This window comes from Haliotis rubra, unplaced genomic scaffold, assembly GCF_003918875.1.
Source record: "Haliotis rubra isolate DU_JTF1 unplaced genomic scaffold, ASM391887v1 Scf1801, whole genome shotgun sequence".
Lineage (NCBI taxonomy): Eukaryota > Metazoa > Mollusca > Gastropoda > Lepetellida > Haliotidae > Haliotis > Haliotis rubra.
Genome location: NW_025765783.1, coordinates 55,094 through 69,600, shown reverse-complemented (window position 1 = coordinate 69,600; position 14,507 = coordinate 55,094). Strand labels below are relative to the sequence as shown.

Here is a 14,507-nt window from a genome sequence, read left to right as displayed (position 1 = left end):
TAATATTGTCATGGCAGTTGAAATTCTCTGTGCCAGAGAGTATCTTGTGATAACGTTTGAGGTGGTGGAGTGGCCCAGTGGTGTTAAAGCATTTGCTCATCTCTCCAAAGACCTGGTTTTGATTCTGAACATACTATGTGGGGTCAATGTATAGCCAATTTCAGGTGTCCCCCACTGTCATATTGCTGGAATATTGCTGAAACGCGTAAAACCATTCTCACTCACTTTGACAATGTTTATCATGTAACGCCAGGGAACATGTGCACAAGTAAACTGGACAAACATATAAAAAATTGATAATATAGACTTGCTAGTAACACATACCAACAGCCAACACAAGAAACATTGAAAGAATATTTTTCCTCTGGAATATAGAGCAATAGTCGCTATGAATTTTACATTTGAAAATTTCCTAAGAACTGCTTTTATAACATAGTGCTTAAATATGTTGAATATGGTAGTTATTATGATCATAGAAAGGTTTCTTAGTTGCTTGAATTATTACTGAATTACTGAGTTAAATGAATGATGCATATTGTGACATTGAGTATGTAATACTGGCAATATTAATCCTGTTGAAAATATTGTGACATTTTGCATATGTTTTTATCATCCAAAACTGTGTTCCACAGGAGATATCGCTTGTGTTGTGAGATCAAACGATATCTCCTAGGAGATATCGTTTTGACAGTAGACTTTGTACAATGCCCTGACAATGCTATGACGTCATGTACTTGATGACGTCACAATGCTATGACATCGCTGCACTGCATGTCTAATGGCAGTACCATGTTCAGAGATGTACATTTTTCACTGAAAATTAATGAAGAGTGATTTTGGATGATAAATAGAATCTCACCCTCGTGTCTTCTGATATCAAATATATCAACACTCGTTGATAAAGTAAAATTATCCTCGGCAAGCCTCGGATATTTGTAACTTTATCAACTCGTGTTGATATAATTGATATCAGAAGACACTTGGGTGAGATTCTCTATATATCCATGTATTGTATGTTTTTGTCATGTTTTATGTATAATTTTAAAATGTAAACATTATGTCTATTGGCAGCTGACACTGGTTTGTTGGCACGCGTGTCTTGTCAATATATATGTTTATGTATCTACCTTTTTGCAAAGGATGAGGAAATAATTTATCAACTAATATTTGCTTTTTTGAATACTGTGACAGAGATCCATGACAAAAATACATGTGTTTATTTGAAAAAATTCAATTGAAAAATATATCCAGGAAAACAAATGGGCTCCAATGAAATTATCTTTTTTAATTTTGCTTCTCCAAAATGAACAATTTGTAAATCTAACTCTGAATCTGTATTGCGATGTTGAAACAAATTATGTCATTTTAACTTTTTTAAACTTATTTTGTACATCACAGGGAAGAATAGTTCGAAATCATCTTTTATTTCTGTTAGAGTTACTTTAAAAAGGAAAATGTGAAATTTATTGCAATTGCCATCTATCTGAGGAACATATTATAACATTCAGCTCTGGACTGCCCTGATTGACAATACTTCATGAGTTTGCAGGCACCAGTAACGCTCTACCGTCACCTATGAAAAAATGGTATAGAGACATGGTTCGCACAGGCTTGGAAAAGCCTGAAATTTGGACATTTTACGCAAAAAAAGACCCTAAATTTGTTTTAGCCTGGAAAAGGCCCTAATTGCCTGTGATTTGCCCTGAAAAGGACCTACATTTAGCAAAACTTACTTAAAGAGTTATTTCCCTATATTATGTACTTTATGTGTTTCTGCAGTTTCTTAAAATTTGTGATTGGGCCTTGAAAAGCCCTTAAGAAGGCCATAACTTAGATGGCTGATAATCTGTACTAACCCTTAGAGAGGTCGTGATGTCACTGCATCTCCTTGTCGTAGAGTTAATGAAATGGTGCCTTTCATAACTAAGAGATTCTACTCTGCATGAATTTATGCTAGTCCTACCTTTACTAGTATTAAGTGAATAACTCAACGCTATTACACATGGTGAACGCATTAAACAACAAACATTATCATTTGTATGATGTAAGCTGAATGCTGATTGGCTTGAACATTGACTGGTTTCACTTGAACTCAAAGCAGGCATAGCTTGAACGTGGAGTAGTATTGATTACCGGTACAAGTCAAACAGCTGGGCATGTGTTAATAGTTTGACATGGAAGTGTATTCAAACCTGTAGAGACTGTTGACAAGGGGGCTGAATCGGTGACTTTTGTTTGATCCTCAGGATGGCATATTCAAGCAATAATGTCTGACAAACTATAGAAGTTTATAGTAATGTGTCCTGTAAGATTACTGGAGCAACTGCTAAAGAATTCAGGCCATATCTACCAACACATCAGAGTGTAGATTTTCAAAGCTCTCTTAGCACTAAGATAGTTGTAAGTTAATGTTAATGTATGGCACTTACGACTATCTTAGCGCTAAGAGAGCTTCGAAAATCAAGGCCCAGGTTGTTATCAAATTACATTTCCCAAGGCTATCAATGATTTTAGAAGATCAATATATTTGAACAATTCAGAGTACTAAAAGCGACTGATACTGACTAGTTTGAATTTATTGGAATTGTATTGTAGCCTAAACAATTTACATTGTGGTGCCGCTATATCTGTCACAATATTCAAATATATGGTACTGGTTAGAGGCTATTATGGTTGAAACAGTGTATTGGAATTGTATGACAGATAGGAGAGGATTAGTTTGTATATATGGTGAAATATGAATATCTTTGGTGTCTGTGTAGTCAGTGTTTCCATCAAAAATACATGTGAGAAAGCAATAATCACAATCTAGATTAAGTTCTCGAACAAAATGTCACAGATTTCAAATGTTCATTTTGGTTGCAATTTTTACTCCTGGATTAAGTCACAAGTTTGTGCCGCATGTATTTTTGATCATGGTACTAATATTGTGTGATACACACTGTATCAAAGGTTAACGGATAACTCTTTGCACTGGCACTGCCTGTAGGTCTCTGGCAAATTTTGTGATCATGCTGGTGATCAAGAAAGTTGCCAAATTGGGTCTTGATTGTGAATATCTGCATTCCTTGGCTGGAAGTGTTTACATCATTGCTGCATCAAGCGTAGAAAAAAATATTTTCAGTGCAATTTCTAATTCCCAGTTATTGATCAATCTATTTCAAAATCAGACCACAGCTGAATAAATAATCAAACATGGATTTTATGTTCCATAGTATTTGACATACTGGTAATGTAATGCACAGTCTGCAGATTTCATTTTTGGCCAAAACTTCCCAGGGTTTAATGTGTTCATAGCCAAAGCTGGTACATGCATTGATATCACTTTCAGATTTGATGATTATGAATGACATATCCTCTTTTCTCTGATGTTATCAGAAAATGGAACTGTTATGCCATTCTTGTAGCTCATCGATAAATGTTCTGATAATGTCAGTCATAGCAAACTGAAACAATTTGTTCTAAAAGATTTGTCAATACATATTCATTTCATCTCATGTTGTGGTACATTTGTGCTAATATAAAGTAATATCATTGAAGTATTTTCATAAGAGGAACCTTAAAAGTAACTTATATTTCAAAGCAGTGAGGGGCTTTGGGTTTTGTTTTTTTTCAGATTGCAAACTTTGCTATTTATTTATTTAGCTGTAAAAAAAGGCAAACAAACCCTGCAAAAGGTTGATTTTGTATCATGAAATATTTAGGAATTATGATTTTTAGCCGAAATCCAACTTTTGAACTTCTCCCCCACTATCAATACCACAGACTATAGCATTGCATCCACTCAACTTTACCCAGTCTACATGCAGAGTACAGTACTAGTATTGGTAGAGCATCTTAAGGAACTTGTGAACTTGCAGGATTTGTTACATTACTTAACTATGTTTGTATATAGATATTATGAGATCATTATCGATATACAAGCATGAAGGGTGTAAACATCAATGCGGTGGATTAAATTACTTATGATTAACAATATGATGGAATTAACTAAGGCTGGACCAACTATATTTTTTGTTTTACTAATTTTCAATATTTTCTTTCAAATATTTAATGCATAAAATATAGAGATTTGGACTATATGTTCAAGTAGTATGTAACTTTTAAGAAAACAAAACATGAGGGTGTTAAGTAACAAATACCTTCTGATTATTTTGGTTTAAGAGTATTTTTGTGGGGTTTTTTAAGGTAAGACTCGAAGTAATCAGATCAATTTTCTTTTAAAAAATGTGCGTAGAATGATTCATAAAATAAAAAATAAAATTGGTCTTGCCTGATATGGAAATCTGTTTTTGAATGACTGGTATGTGAGGAATGGTGCTAACATTTTTGTTTGTTTTCTTTTTGAACTACTAACAATACAGATAAATCTAAGGGTAAATATACAAACACCATGTAATATACGCAATGTGTATTGTCCATAGTACTTAGATGCTCTGTAGATATGTATGTGTATTACGCTAAGGTCATATATATCGTCTGTGGCTTCTTGTTCCATTAGTTTGTCATAATACATGTAGTTCAACACATTTCTGATGATTATTATATTGATATGAGCTGATATTCTTCCTATCTCATAACAAGTAATTAATGTTGAGAAGATTTGGATAGAAGTACTACATTTTGATATCAGGTATTTTTATGAGAAGTGTAGTTTGTAATTTTTTTAAGGTCAGTATGTCTATTAAAACAATTCTTAATATTCACTTATGAAGATGGTAGATTGAAATAACTTGCCTTAATGTCCAGGGTGCCGTTGTACAAAACAACCTTAGCGGTAAGACTACCTTAGGTCTTTGTTAAGGTATGTTACGGTCACCTTAGCGCTAAGATCGCTTTGTACAACGGCACCCAGTAGTTTAGAATGTGATCCTGTCTCCAGTCCCCAAAGTGAAGTCATCATTATGACATCCTCTATTATCCAGTGTTTTATACCCCCCTTCTGTTGTAATAAATACCCTGGACTCTCATCACCATACCTGTGTTTTGAGTCTGGTAACTATGAAACTAGATGCACAATTATACTGAGGGGAAAAAATAAGGGATCACATGAAAGCACAAGTGTTCCCTTATGTTGTTCCAGGTTTCTTCACAAGCTATGCGATACAACGCTATGTGATACAAAGCTTGTGAAGAAACCTTGAAAAAAATAAAGGAACACTTGTCCTTTCATGTGATCCCTTATTTTTTGCCCTCAGTATATATTATGCAGTTTCTTCATGATTGAAGCAAGTAGTTTTATCATTAAGTACTCAACTTTTGGATATCATCACAAATACAACCAGAGTGTCCCCTCCACTGTTTTAGTATTGAAGAGGGGCGGTGGGGTAGCCTAATGGTTAAAGCATCACTCGTCACTCCAAAGACCCAGGTTTGATTCCCGACATGGGTACAGTGTGTGAAGCCCATTTCTGGTGTCACTCGCCGTGATAATTCTGGATAATTCTAAAAGTGGCATAAAACCAAACTCACTCACTCACTAGTATAGAAGAAAAACGCTTTCTGACCTATAAAGGATATAACAGACACAAATTCAATCAAATATAGACTCATTTAGATGAGACTGCAAGGTGTATCTATGCTGAACTGAAGTTCAGAAGTAGACTAACGCTTCATCACTGAATATATATATAATTTTGACAGAAAGAAAGAATTCTATTTAAATTGAAAAGGAGCCCAATGGGATGCTAGATTCAGATTCCTGAACCTGAGGAAATCTAGACTTGCTTCATTTAGGGCTTAGCACTCCTGAAAGAGCTGGGCAGAATGGGGAAATAATGCAGCTTAGGGACTGGTTCAGACTAGTTCAGAAGAGGCAAGGGTCCGAGGTTTCAAGGTCATGAATGAGAAGAAATTTTAATACTAAACGCTTAATGAGTGAGATGGAGCTAGTGATGCCCTTTCTGAAACAAGGCTTATGGTTAACTGGTCCAGGGTTTTTATCATGATAGATTGTTAGAGTGTTAGAGTGTGGAAGTTAACATTGTCATAGCTCCTGGTCACTTTATGGACAAGGGTCTTGGTGCCTGGTCGTGACCCCATTTCATAAAGTGATCATAGCTCCACGACTGCTGTAAGTCTATGTGTAACTATGGTAGTGTCAGTTGTAGTGCTACAATCATATTGTGAAATGGGGACAGTACTGTTGTGTGACTCTGAGGCTAGTGAGAAGGACTAGCAATATGCTATGGAACACTATCCTCATTCATTACTACCTGTAACAATTTCTATCACTATCCACTCATACTCTCCTATAAACAACTTCCATTCACAAGCACAGATACAGGTTTTTGCTCACATGGCTGAAAGTCAAGTGAACATTTGTCATAGCCATTTTATCTTGCACTTACTGTCTGTAGCATCAGAAACAGTTTGAATGTTCACATACTTGTTCCTATCAATGATGGCATTCCAATTTGTTGAAGAGGTTCATTTCAGATTTTCAACATGGCCACCATGACAGCCATTTTGAAAAATCTGTATCTCAGCCATATTTCTTCAAATGTAATGAAATTTGGTACAGGGTCTGAACACATCGTCTCGTGTGTTTGCAATATTATAAATTTTAACCTCAATTCATCCATTGTACAAAGAGCATAGTAAAAGTGAATCTTCTTAGGGCCATTACACAGCCATTTTGTTCAAAAATAAAATGAATGTATGTTCATTTTTCATTGCATTTTGAATTCTGATATCCCTTTTGTTTTGTGGAAGCTGAAGACTTTGGCATTTAAGGTTCTCTCTAATGATAGCAAAACATTTTGTGCAAATCATAGGGATTTTACTTCATATGTTTTTAGTGGTACAATTAAACAGGTTGTATGGCATTAGGAAATGCCATATTCTCCTTAGAAGGTATACAGGCTCAGGGAAGAAATGTATGCCACTGTTGTTCTAAAGTAGTTTTGGAAATGTTAATACTTTAGCTACAGTATTTCTGACATATGTATTGAACAGCAATGCTGTCAGAAACAATGGTTTGCCTTTAACATTTTAAGTGTTGACTACAAATCCAGGTGAGCTACAGTGCAGGGAATAGGTATAGAAAGTAAGGGACTCAGCAATGTCTTTCATCTGTAGGGGCGTTACAGTGATGTGAGTTTGGGCGCAATCTCATTGATCTGAGTGCTCACTACCGATATATAAAGATCAGAAGTCATCATCATGTCCATTTACATGTCACATCAGAATGACCTTCTGCAAACTTTGACCAACCAATAAAGTTGACGAGAAGTTGACATTAAACATTGAAAAGGCAGCTTTCTTTAAATTTCTTGGAATACTGCTGTTCAGTTATAGTCCTGGGATATTGCTGTTCAGTTATAGTCCTGGGATATTGCTGTTCAGTTATAGTCCTGGGATATTGCTGTTCAGTTATAGTCCTGGGATATTGCTGTTCAGTTATAGTCCTGGGATATTGCTGTTCAGTTATAGTCCTGGGATATTGCTGTTCAGTTATAGTCCTGGGATATTGCTGTTCAGTTATAGTCCTGGGATGATTGCTGTTCAGTTATAGTCCTGGGATATTGCTGTTCAGTTATAGTCCTGGGATATTGCTGTTCAGTTATAGTCCTGGGATATTGCTGTTCAGTTATAGTCCTGGGATATTGCTGTTCAGTTATAGTCCTGGGATATTGCTGTTCAGTTATAGTCCTGGGATATTGCCTGTATTGCTGTTCAGTTATATATTGTCCCTGGATATTCCTGCTGTTCAGTTATAGTCCTGGGATGGCTGTTCAGTTATAGTCCTGGGATATTGCTGTTCAGTTATAGTCCTGGGATATTGCTGTTCAGTTATAGTCCTGGGATATTGCTGTTCAGTTATAGTCCTGGGATGTTGCTGTTCAGTTATAGTCCTGGTTTGATATTGCTGTTCAGTTATAGTCCTGGGATATTGCTGTTCAGTTATAGTCCTGGGATATTGCTGTTCAGTTATAGTCCTGGGATATTGCTGTTCAGTTATAGTCCTGGGATATTGCTGTTCAGTTATAGTCCTGGGATATTGCTGTTCAGTTATAGTCCTGGGATATTGCTGTTCAGTTATAGTCCTGGGATATTGCTGTTCAGTTATAGTCCTGGGATATTGCTGTTCAGTTATAGTCCTGGGATATTGCTGTTCAGTTATAGTCCTGGGATATTGCTGTTCAGTTATAGTCCTGGGATATTGCTGTTCAGTTATAGTCCTGGGATGTTGCTGTTCAGTTATAGTCCTGGGATATTGCTGTTCAGTTATAGTCCTGGGATATTGCTGTTCAGTTATAGTCCTGGGATATTGCTGTTCAGTATTGCTGTTCAGTTACAGTCCTGGGATATTGCTGTTCAGTTACAGTCCTGGGATGTTGCTGTTCAGTTATAGTCCTGGGATATTGCTGTTCAGTTACAGTCCTGGGATATTGCTGTTCAGTTATAGTCCTGGGATATTGCTGTTCAGTTACAGTCCTGGGATATTGCTGTTCAGTTATAGTCCTGGGATATTGCTGTTCAGTTATAGTCCTGGGATATTGCTGTTCAGTTATAGTCCTGGGATATTGCTGTTCAGTTATAGTCCTGGGATATTGCTGTTCAGTTATAGTCCTGGGATATTGCTGTTCAGTTATAGTCCTGGGATATTGCTGTTCAGTTATAGTCCTGGGATATTGCTGTTCAGTTACAGTCCTGGGATATTGCTGTTCAGTTATAGTCCTGGTGGGATATTGCTGTTCAGTTATAGTCCTGGGATATTGCTGTTCAGTTACAGTCCTGGATATTGCTGTTATAGTCCTGGGATATTGCTGTTCAGTTATAGTCCTGGGATATTGCTGTTCAGTTATAGTCCTGGGATATTGCTGTTCAGTTATAGTCCTGGGATATTGCTGTTCAGTTATAGTCCTGGGATATTGCTGTTCAGTTACAGTCCTGGGATATTGCTGTTCAGTTATAGTCCTGGGATATTGCTGTTCAGTTATAGTCCTGGGATATTGCTGTTCAGTTATAGTCCTGGGATATTGCTGTTCAGTTATAGTCCTAGGATATTGCTGTTCAGTTATAGTCCTAGGATATTGCAGTTCAGTTATAGTCCTGCAATATTGCAATTCAGTTACGGCTATATTATTACAGATAATTTAATATAATTACCAACAATAATATTTTTACTGCTCCCATACACTGAGGCTTAATATCGAACACTGCACTGCAGAAAGCATAGGCACATGCATTTCAGTATTGCACATGCAGTCACCACGTCTACTGTTACTCCTGCTCACAGAGAGGTCAATGCTACAAATGCTTGCAGCCTCATGTCCTGATAACATACCCAGAGCTTTATCTCTGATGCTCTTCCATGTGTAGCTGGTTCTGTGGCTTTCACTACTAACATGACCCAGTAATGGGGATGTCCAGTGGCTAAATGATGTTTATTAAAAGCTGCAGAGATAATTAAATCTTTGCCTTGGGTAATGGGTTTTATACTGTAGTCTGTATATATTGTATCACTGCAGTGTGTTTAGGACCAGTTTAAGAGTGTTCAGAGGAGATTTTAAGTAGGTGTCTGAAGATGTGCATGGAGTAAAATTGTTTATAAAGATTATTAAAACAAGTATCTTTAAGAAAATTAGTTTGTAGAAGTGTTTTGAAGTGTACTGTGAGTTTGTCAGCTAGTTTTTATGTGATGGGAATGGCTTATGTGTTCATTTGATTTATTTTCAGTTTTTTATTTGTATATTTTGGGGAAGGACCAAACTAATTGATGTAATTGCTCTTGTGACAATAATAGCAGGTTATTATAGGAATACTCTTAAAATACTATGAAAATATCAATAGTTTTATGCCAGTTACACTGTCAGATATATTCAGTGTGAACTACTACTGTAAATAACCAATTTGTTTGATATCATCACTACTTTCTTCTTTAACTATAATTTGTTAATTTGTTTCATACCTGCTTCATTCATATGTTAATTTTTCATATCTTAAGCTTTTCATCAATTTGCTTTTTGTATTCATACATGTAAAGGACACTGTTAAATATTGTTATTGATCTTAACTTTATTCAGTTTTGCTCAGTAATTACTTCCACAATTTAAGTTAGGATTAAGTCAACATAGCAAAGCAATACCAAGTTCTCTCTCTACAGCTCCTGTTGTGTGTTGACTGTTTCAGCGTCTGGAGCGAGGGGAGAACATGGATGATGATGACCTCTTCGGTCAGGGGACTGGGGAGGCGAGGGACAGCATCTCTACACTGCCGCGGAAAGTGGCTGTCAAGGTCAGTTGATGGTGCTGTCCGTCATGTGAAGGTCTATAATGACCTAATGCTGTCAGCTGCCTGTGAAGATCTGGGTTTGAATTGGTCTTCAGCAACCCATGATTGTCGTAGGAGGTGACTAATGGGATTGGATAGTCAGGGTTGCTGTCAGCGTAACGCGATTAGGGACCGTTCATAATTTATGACTGGTGGGTGGTGATGATGATTTTTATGGAGAAGCACAAAATGAATGACCCCCACCACACACAAACCCCCTCCCCCTAAAATTTACGTACAAAGTAAGTAATCCCCACTGCATATCATGTGCAAAATCAATGAGAATCAATGAGAATTTGTGTTTTGCAGTGAATGACAAACCATGACTGCAGATAACCTTTTAGTGAATTAGTTAACAACACACACTAAAATGCACATTTGGAATACAGCTATTTATTGGTCATGCACGTTTCAGATAGGTCTAGAACATTCACTGATTGTCAGCCAAAATGTCCTTCAGGAAGTTGGATCATATGAATGTACTTTCAAGATTTGCTAAAACCATGAAAATGTCATGTTGACATATGTCTCATCACTGATAATGCTTTCCTTCAGATATTCGGGTACCTAGATGTCGCTGACATAGCCAACTGTGCTTGTGTGTGTCGGTCCTGGAAGGTGCTTACCCAGGCCAGCGCCCTCTGGAGTTGGGTAGGTGTTACAGTACTGAGCATGTAACAAATGTTACCCTTTGTCAGGCTGGCCCTTGAAGGTCCTCACTCACACCATTACCTAAGGGCTTATTGTTACTGCCCCACGTTGAAACACTGGGCACTAATGTAGTGTCCCTCAGGCTAGTGACTGTTTGAAATATGTCTCTGTTCACCCAACATTATGACATAATTGCCAGAGTGATAAGTGAACCTATTACTTTGATATATTCGTGTATTACTCCCTTGCCAAAGATATCTGTGTTAAATCAAGATACAGCTATATTATCATTGTGTAAGAATGCACATGCAGACAAGGGCTGTATTGAGTCTAGTCAGTGTGGCATGTGGATGGAGATGCACTGTTCAACTGGACCTATCTGTTTATAATCTGATTTTCTGCCAGGCTGATTGTCTGCTCCTGATAAACTTTCAAATTTTAAAAATGTCAGAGATGCAATAATGTCTATGAAGTGGAACACTTTTAATGGATAGACAACTTCTTTGTTGCAGTAGTAGTTGTGACGTTTCGGTGTAGATCCTAACACCGTTATCAAGCAAATGATGTTAGGATCTACACCGAAACGTCGCAACTACTAACTACTGCAACAAAGAAGTTGTCTATCCATAAAAAGTGTTCCACTTCATCATACCAGCTTCTAAATGCCACTTAAGGAAGCTATAATGGCTACATTGGATGATAAACCACAGATATATTGGAATTGTTCAAGCACATTTATAAACAGTCATCTCAATATTGGTTTGATGATGGAGATTTTATTTGTTACATTTCATTTGCACAGAATTGCAGCTTATCTTGAGCTCTGGTTAAAATAAACTTGTATATGTTACGAGTTGAGCAGTTTTGTAATACTGATTCAAAAGCCACATCCCCTACATTTGGAATGTATATTTTTGTCTTTCCAGCTTGATTTCTACAGAGTAAGGAAAAGGTAAGAACAAGTGTCAATTCAACAGATACTTTGGCATGGATAATGTTTGGTCTTAGGGCATGTGTCAAAAGTTTACAAGTTTGATTCAGTTTAGGATCTTACATCTGGTATATTATCCTCCTGTTTTCAATAAGTTGTCATTTATACACTCTGCACAACATTTTTTACAGCTGAGATGACAAAGATGTTTCAAAATGATACAATGATTCATTCTGGAAATGAAACCTTTGACACAGTCCCTAAGGGAATATTCTGATGTAATGGTTATGGCAGTGTGTTTTTGCATGCAGTGCATGGTTTTAGTGTTTATTGAAAGAGCAAAAATTAATTAATTCCAGAAATAGTCGCTACCAATATATTATTTTGCATTGCATGTTTATTTTGTATTATTTAACATTCATATCTGTAATGCATATATTCATCTCATATTTATGAAGTAATATTTAGATAAAAATATGCAGTATGCAAAAAAAATAAAAAAAAAATATTTAAGTAAATAATCGATAAAATTATTAATATGAATATATTATTGAATGAAAATATTGATAAACTCCATGAAGATGCTGAATGTTTTGTGTGGTTTTTGCTTTCCGTGTAATTGTTTGCTGTCATCAATAATGAAAGACTGAAGAATGGGTAAAGTCGTTTAGTTACCTCCCAATGTTCCCCTAGATAGACTAGTCTATAGATGTGTGTGCTTGTCCAGCCCATCCTCTGTGTGTGGTAGCTGCAGTGTCAAGATGTCCAGTTGCTGAACGTGAAAGTGTGTAGCCACTAGGGCTACAACGAATCCTCTATGAGGTGAACGTGATACATGCCACGAATATTGACTAATGAATATGAATAATGGGTAAAAAAACCCAGTAAAATGTCAGCAGTTGTACTGTTCATTATATTCAGTGGAACAATAGCAAAATAATTATTGACATGTCTTTACCATGTTGACAGTGTTAATTTATGACAATGACCAGTGTCCACATTACTATCAAATGTATATATAAGAGAGTTGACTATTATCATGCCTGGCTTGGATATATTCCATTTTGCATGTCTCGATTTGATAAATAAAACCCAAATTCAGGTAGCATAAAATAAATATTCGATTCTAGTGATCACAATTAATGATTTGAGTTCATGAAGGCATACGGTTCGTTTCGTTCAATATGTGAATTGTAACAGCCTTTGTAGTCACTTTGTGTAATGTTACTGTCTTTTTGGGAAAACCGTAGTCCACTTGCTGAAATGTGCTATTGTGTTAGTTGTCATAGAGTTGTAGTTTTCTGTGTAATTATTGTATGATGGCCACACGTGATGTTGCTAATCACTGTACAGGGCTGTGTATCTTAGGTGTACCAAAATCCTTAGAATTAATCATAGATTTCACCTGTGAGAGTTAGTAACTAATGTTTAGGCTTCATGACTTGTATTGCACTGACAAGAGGGATAATATAAATGATGATGCTTTAATGTTCTGTTAAAATTGAACCGTATGCAATGTTAAAACATCCCCTAACTTTGAACCAGATTTGTATATCTAATTTGACACCCACAGCCTCTTTGTTGGGAATTGTAGATATGTCTCAAGAATAAAGTTCCTTTTCCCAGTGACACAATGATTTTAAATGGTATTAAAATCTGAGCTTAGTTATGGACTCTTAAAGTAAACACCCCTTTGAATTCAGTTCTCCACTTACACTTAAACAAAACCCCGATTCTAGATCACTTTTGTGTGTTTAGGTACTGTAGCTCTCATTCAGAAACATATTCCTGGTTTATGGTGGAATGGAACTTTATCATGCATTTAGTGATGGCCTGATTAGTAACCATGCATGTAAAGCAAAACCATTTTTGTCCTGGATAGGGGAAAAGATTTCAACATGTTTTTTGATAACCCCATCAGCATCTGTGACTGACTTTGTTAAGGTGCAAATAATGGTAGATTTCTTAGTAATGCTCAGTTGTTCAGAAAAACATAACTTCTCGACTATACATTCTGATCTGAAGTACTTTCTTAGTCAACTGTCTTTGTAACAGAAATTGAGTTAGCCTGAACTTCTGTAAGAGTGTGTGCCTATTAGCTGATGTAGACTAAAGTATGAAACTATGTTAGACAAATTGTTTGTTTCTGGTGTGTGTTGAGATATGATAGCTCTACAACAGACTACACCTCCTTAGGATGACGGATAGTCTTTTATTGGAGGTATATAGGTACAGAGGACGAGGGTAATTCAAGTCCTATTCTCCTCACAACTGTTTATATTTATACATTTTCAAGATAATTGTACGAAACTTGCTCAAATAACAAATGGCCATTGAACGATAGCCTATAGCTATGCTGTACAATACTGGGTATTAAGATAAGTGAAAAAAATATTTTCATACATATAAACATTTCATGTTATATTTATAAGTCAAACAAGTAACAACAATACTGACAATGAATACATTAGGCAGTTTAGATGGCTTCAGTGAAAATTTAATGGTTTATATAAATAGATCTACAGATATTTTGTTTTCTATTAGACATGACTAGTTTACACAGTGTGCTTGGTTGTGTGTCATTATGACCCAGTGGCATAGGACGATGCTCATAATGTCAGTCACTGGTAGTGTTGCTGACCTAGTG

General features: G+C 36.2%; 1 protein-coding gene across 4 annotated transcripts in view; it reads left to right on the top strand.

Moving 5' to 3' along the window:
• The window catches only part of LOC124273449 (dynein regulatory complex subunit 6-like), a 52,413-nt gene that overhangs the window by 18,469 nt on the left and 19,437 nt on the right, over nt 1-14,507 (top strand). For 2 of the 4 annotated variants that reach the window (XM_046708718.1, XM_046708717.1), the window contains exons 8-11: nt 4,365-4,376; nt 10,138-10,242; nt 10,834-10,929; nt 11,856-11,881. In XM_046708718.1, the coding sequence (XP_046564674.1) occupies nt 4,365-4,376; nt 10,138-10,242; nt 10,834-10,929; nt 11,856-11,881 (239 nt within the window). The remainder of the gene's footprint in view (nt 1-4,364; nt 4,377-10,137; nt 10,243-10,833; nt 10,930-11,855; nt 11,882-14,507) is intronic. The other 2 variants (XM_046708720.1, XM_046708719.1) reach the window with 1 other exon arrangement.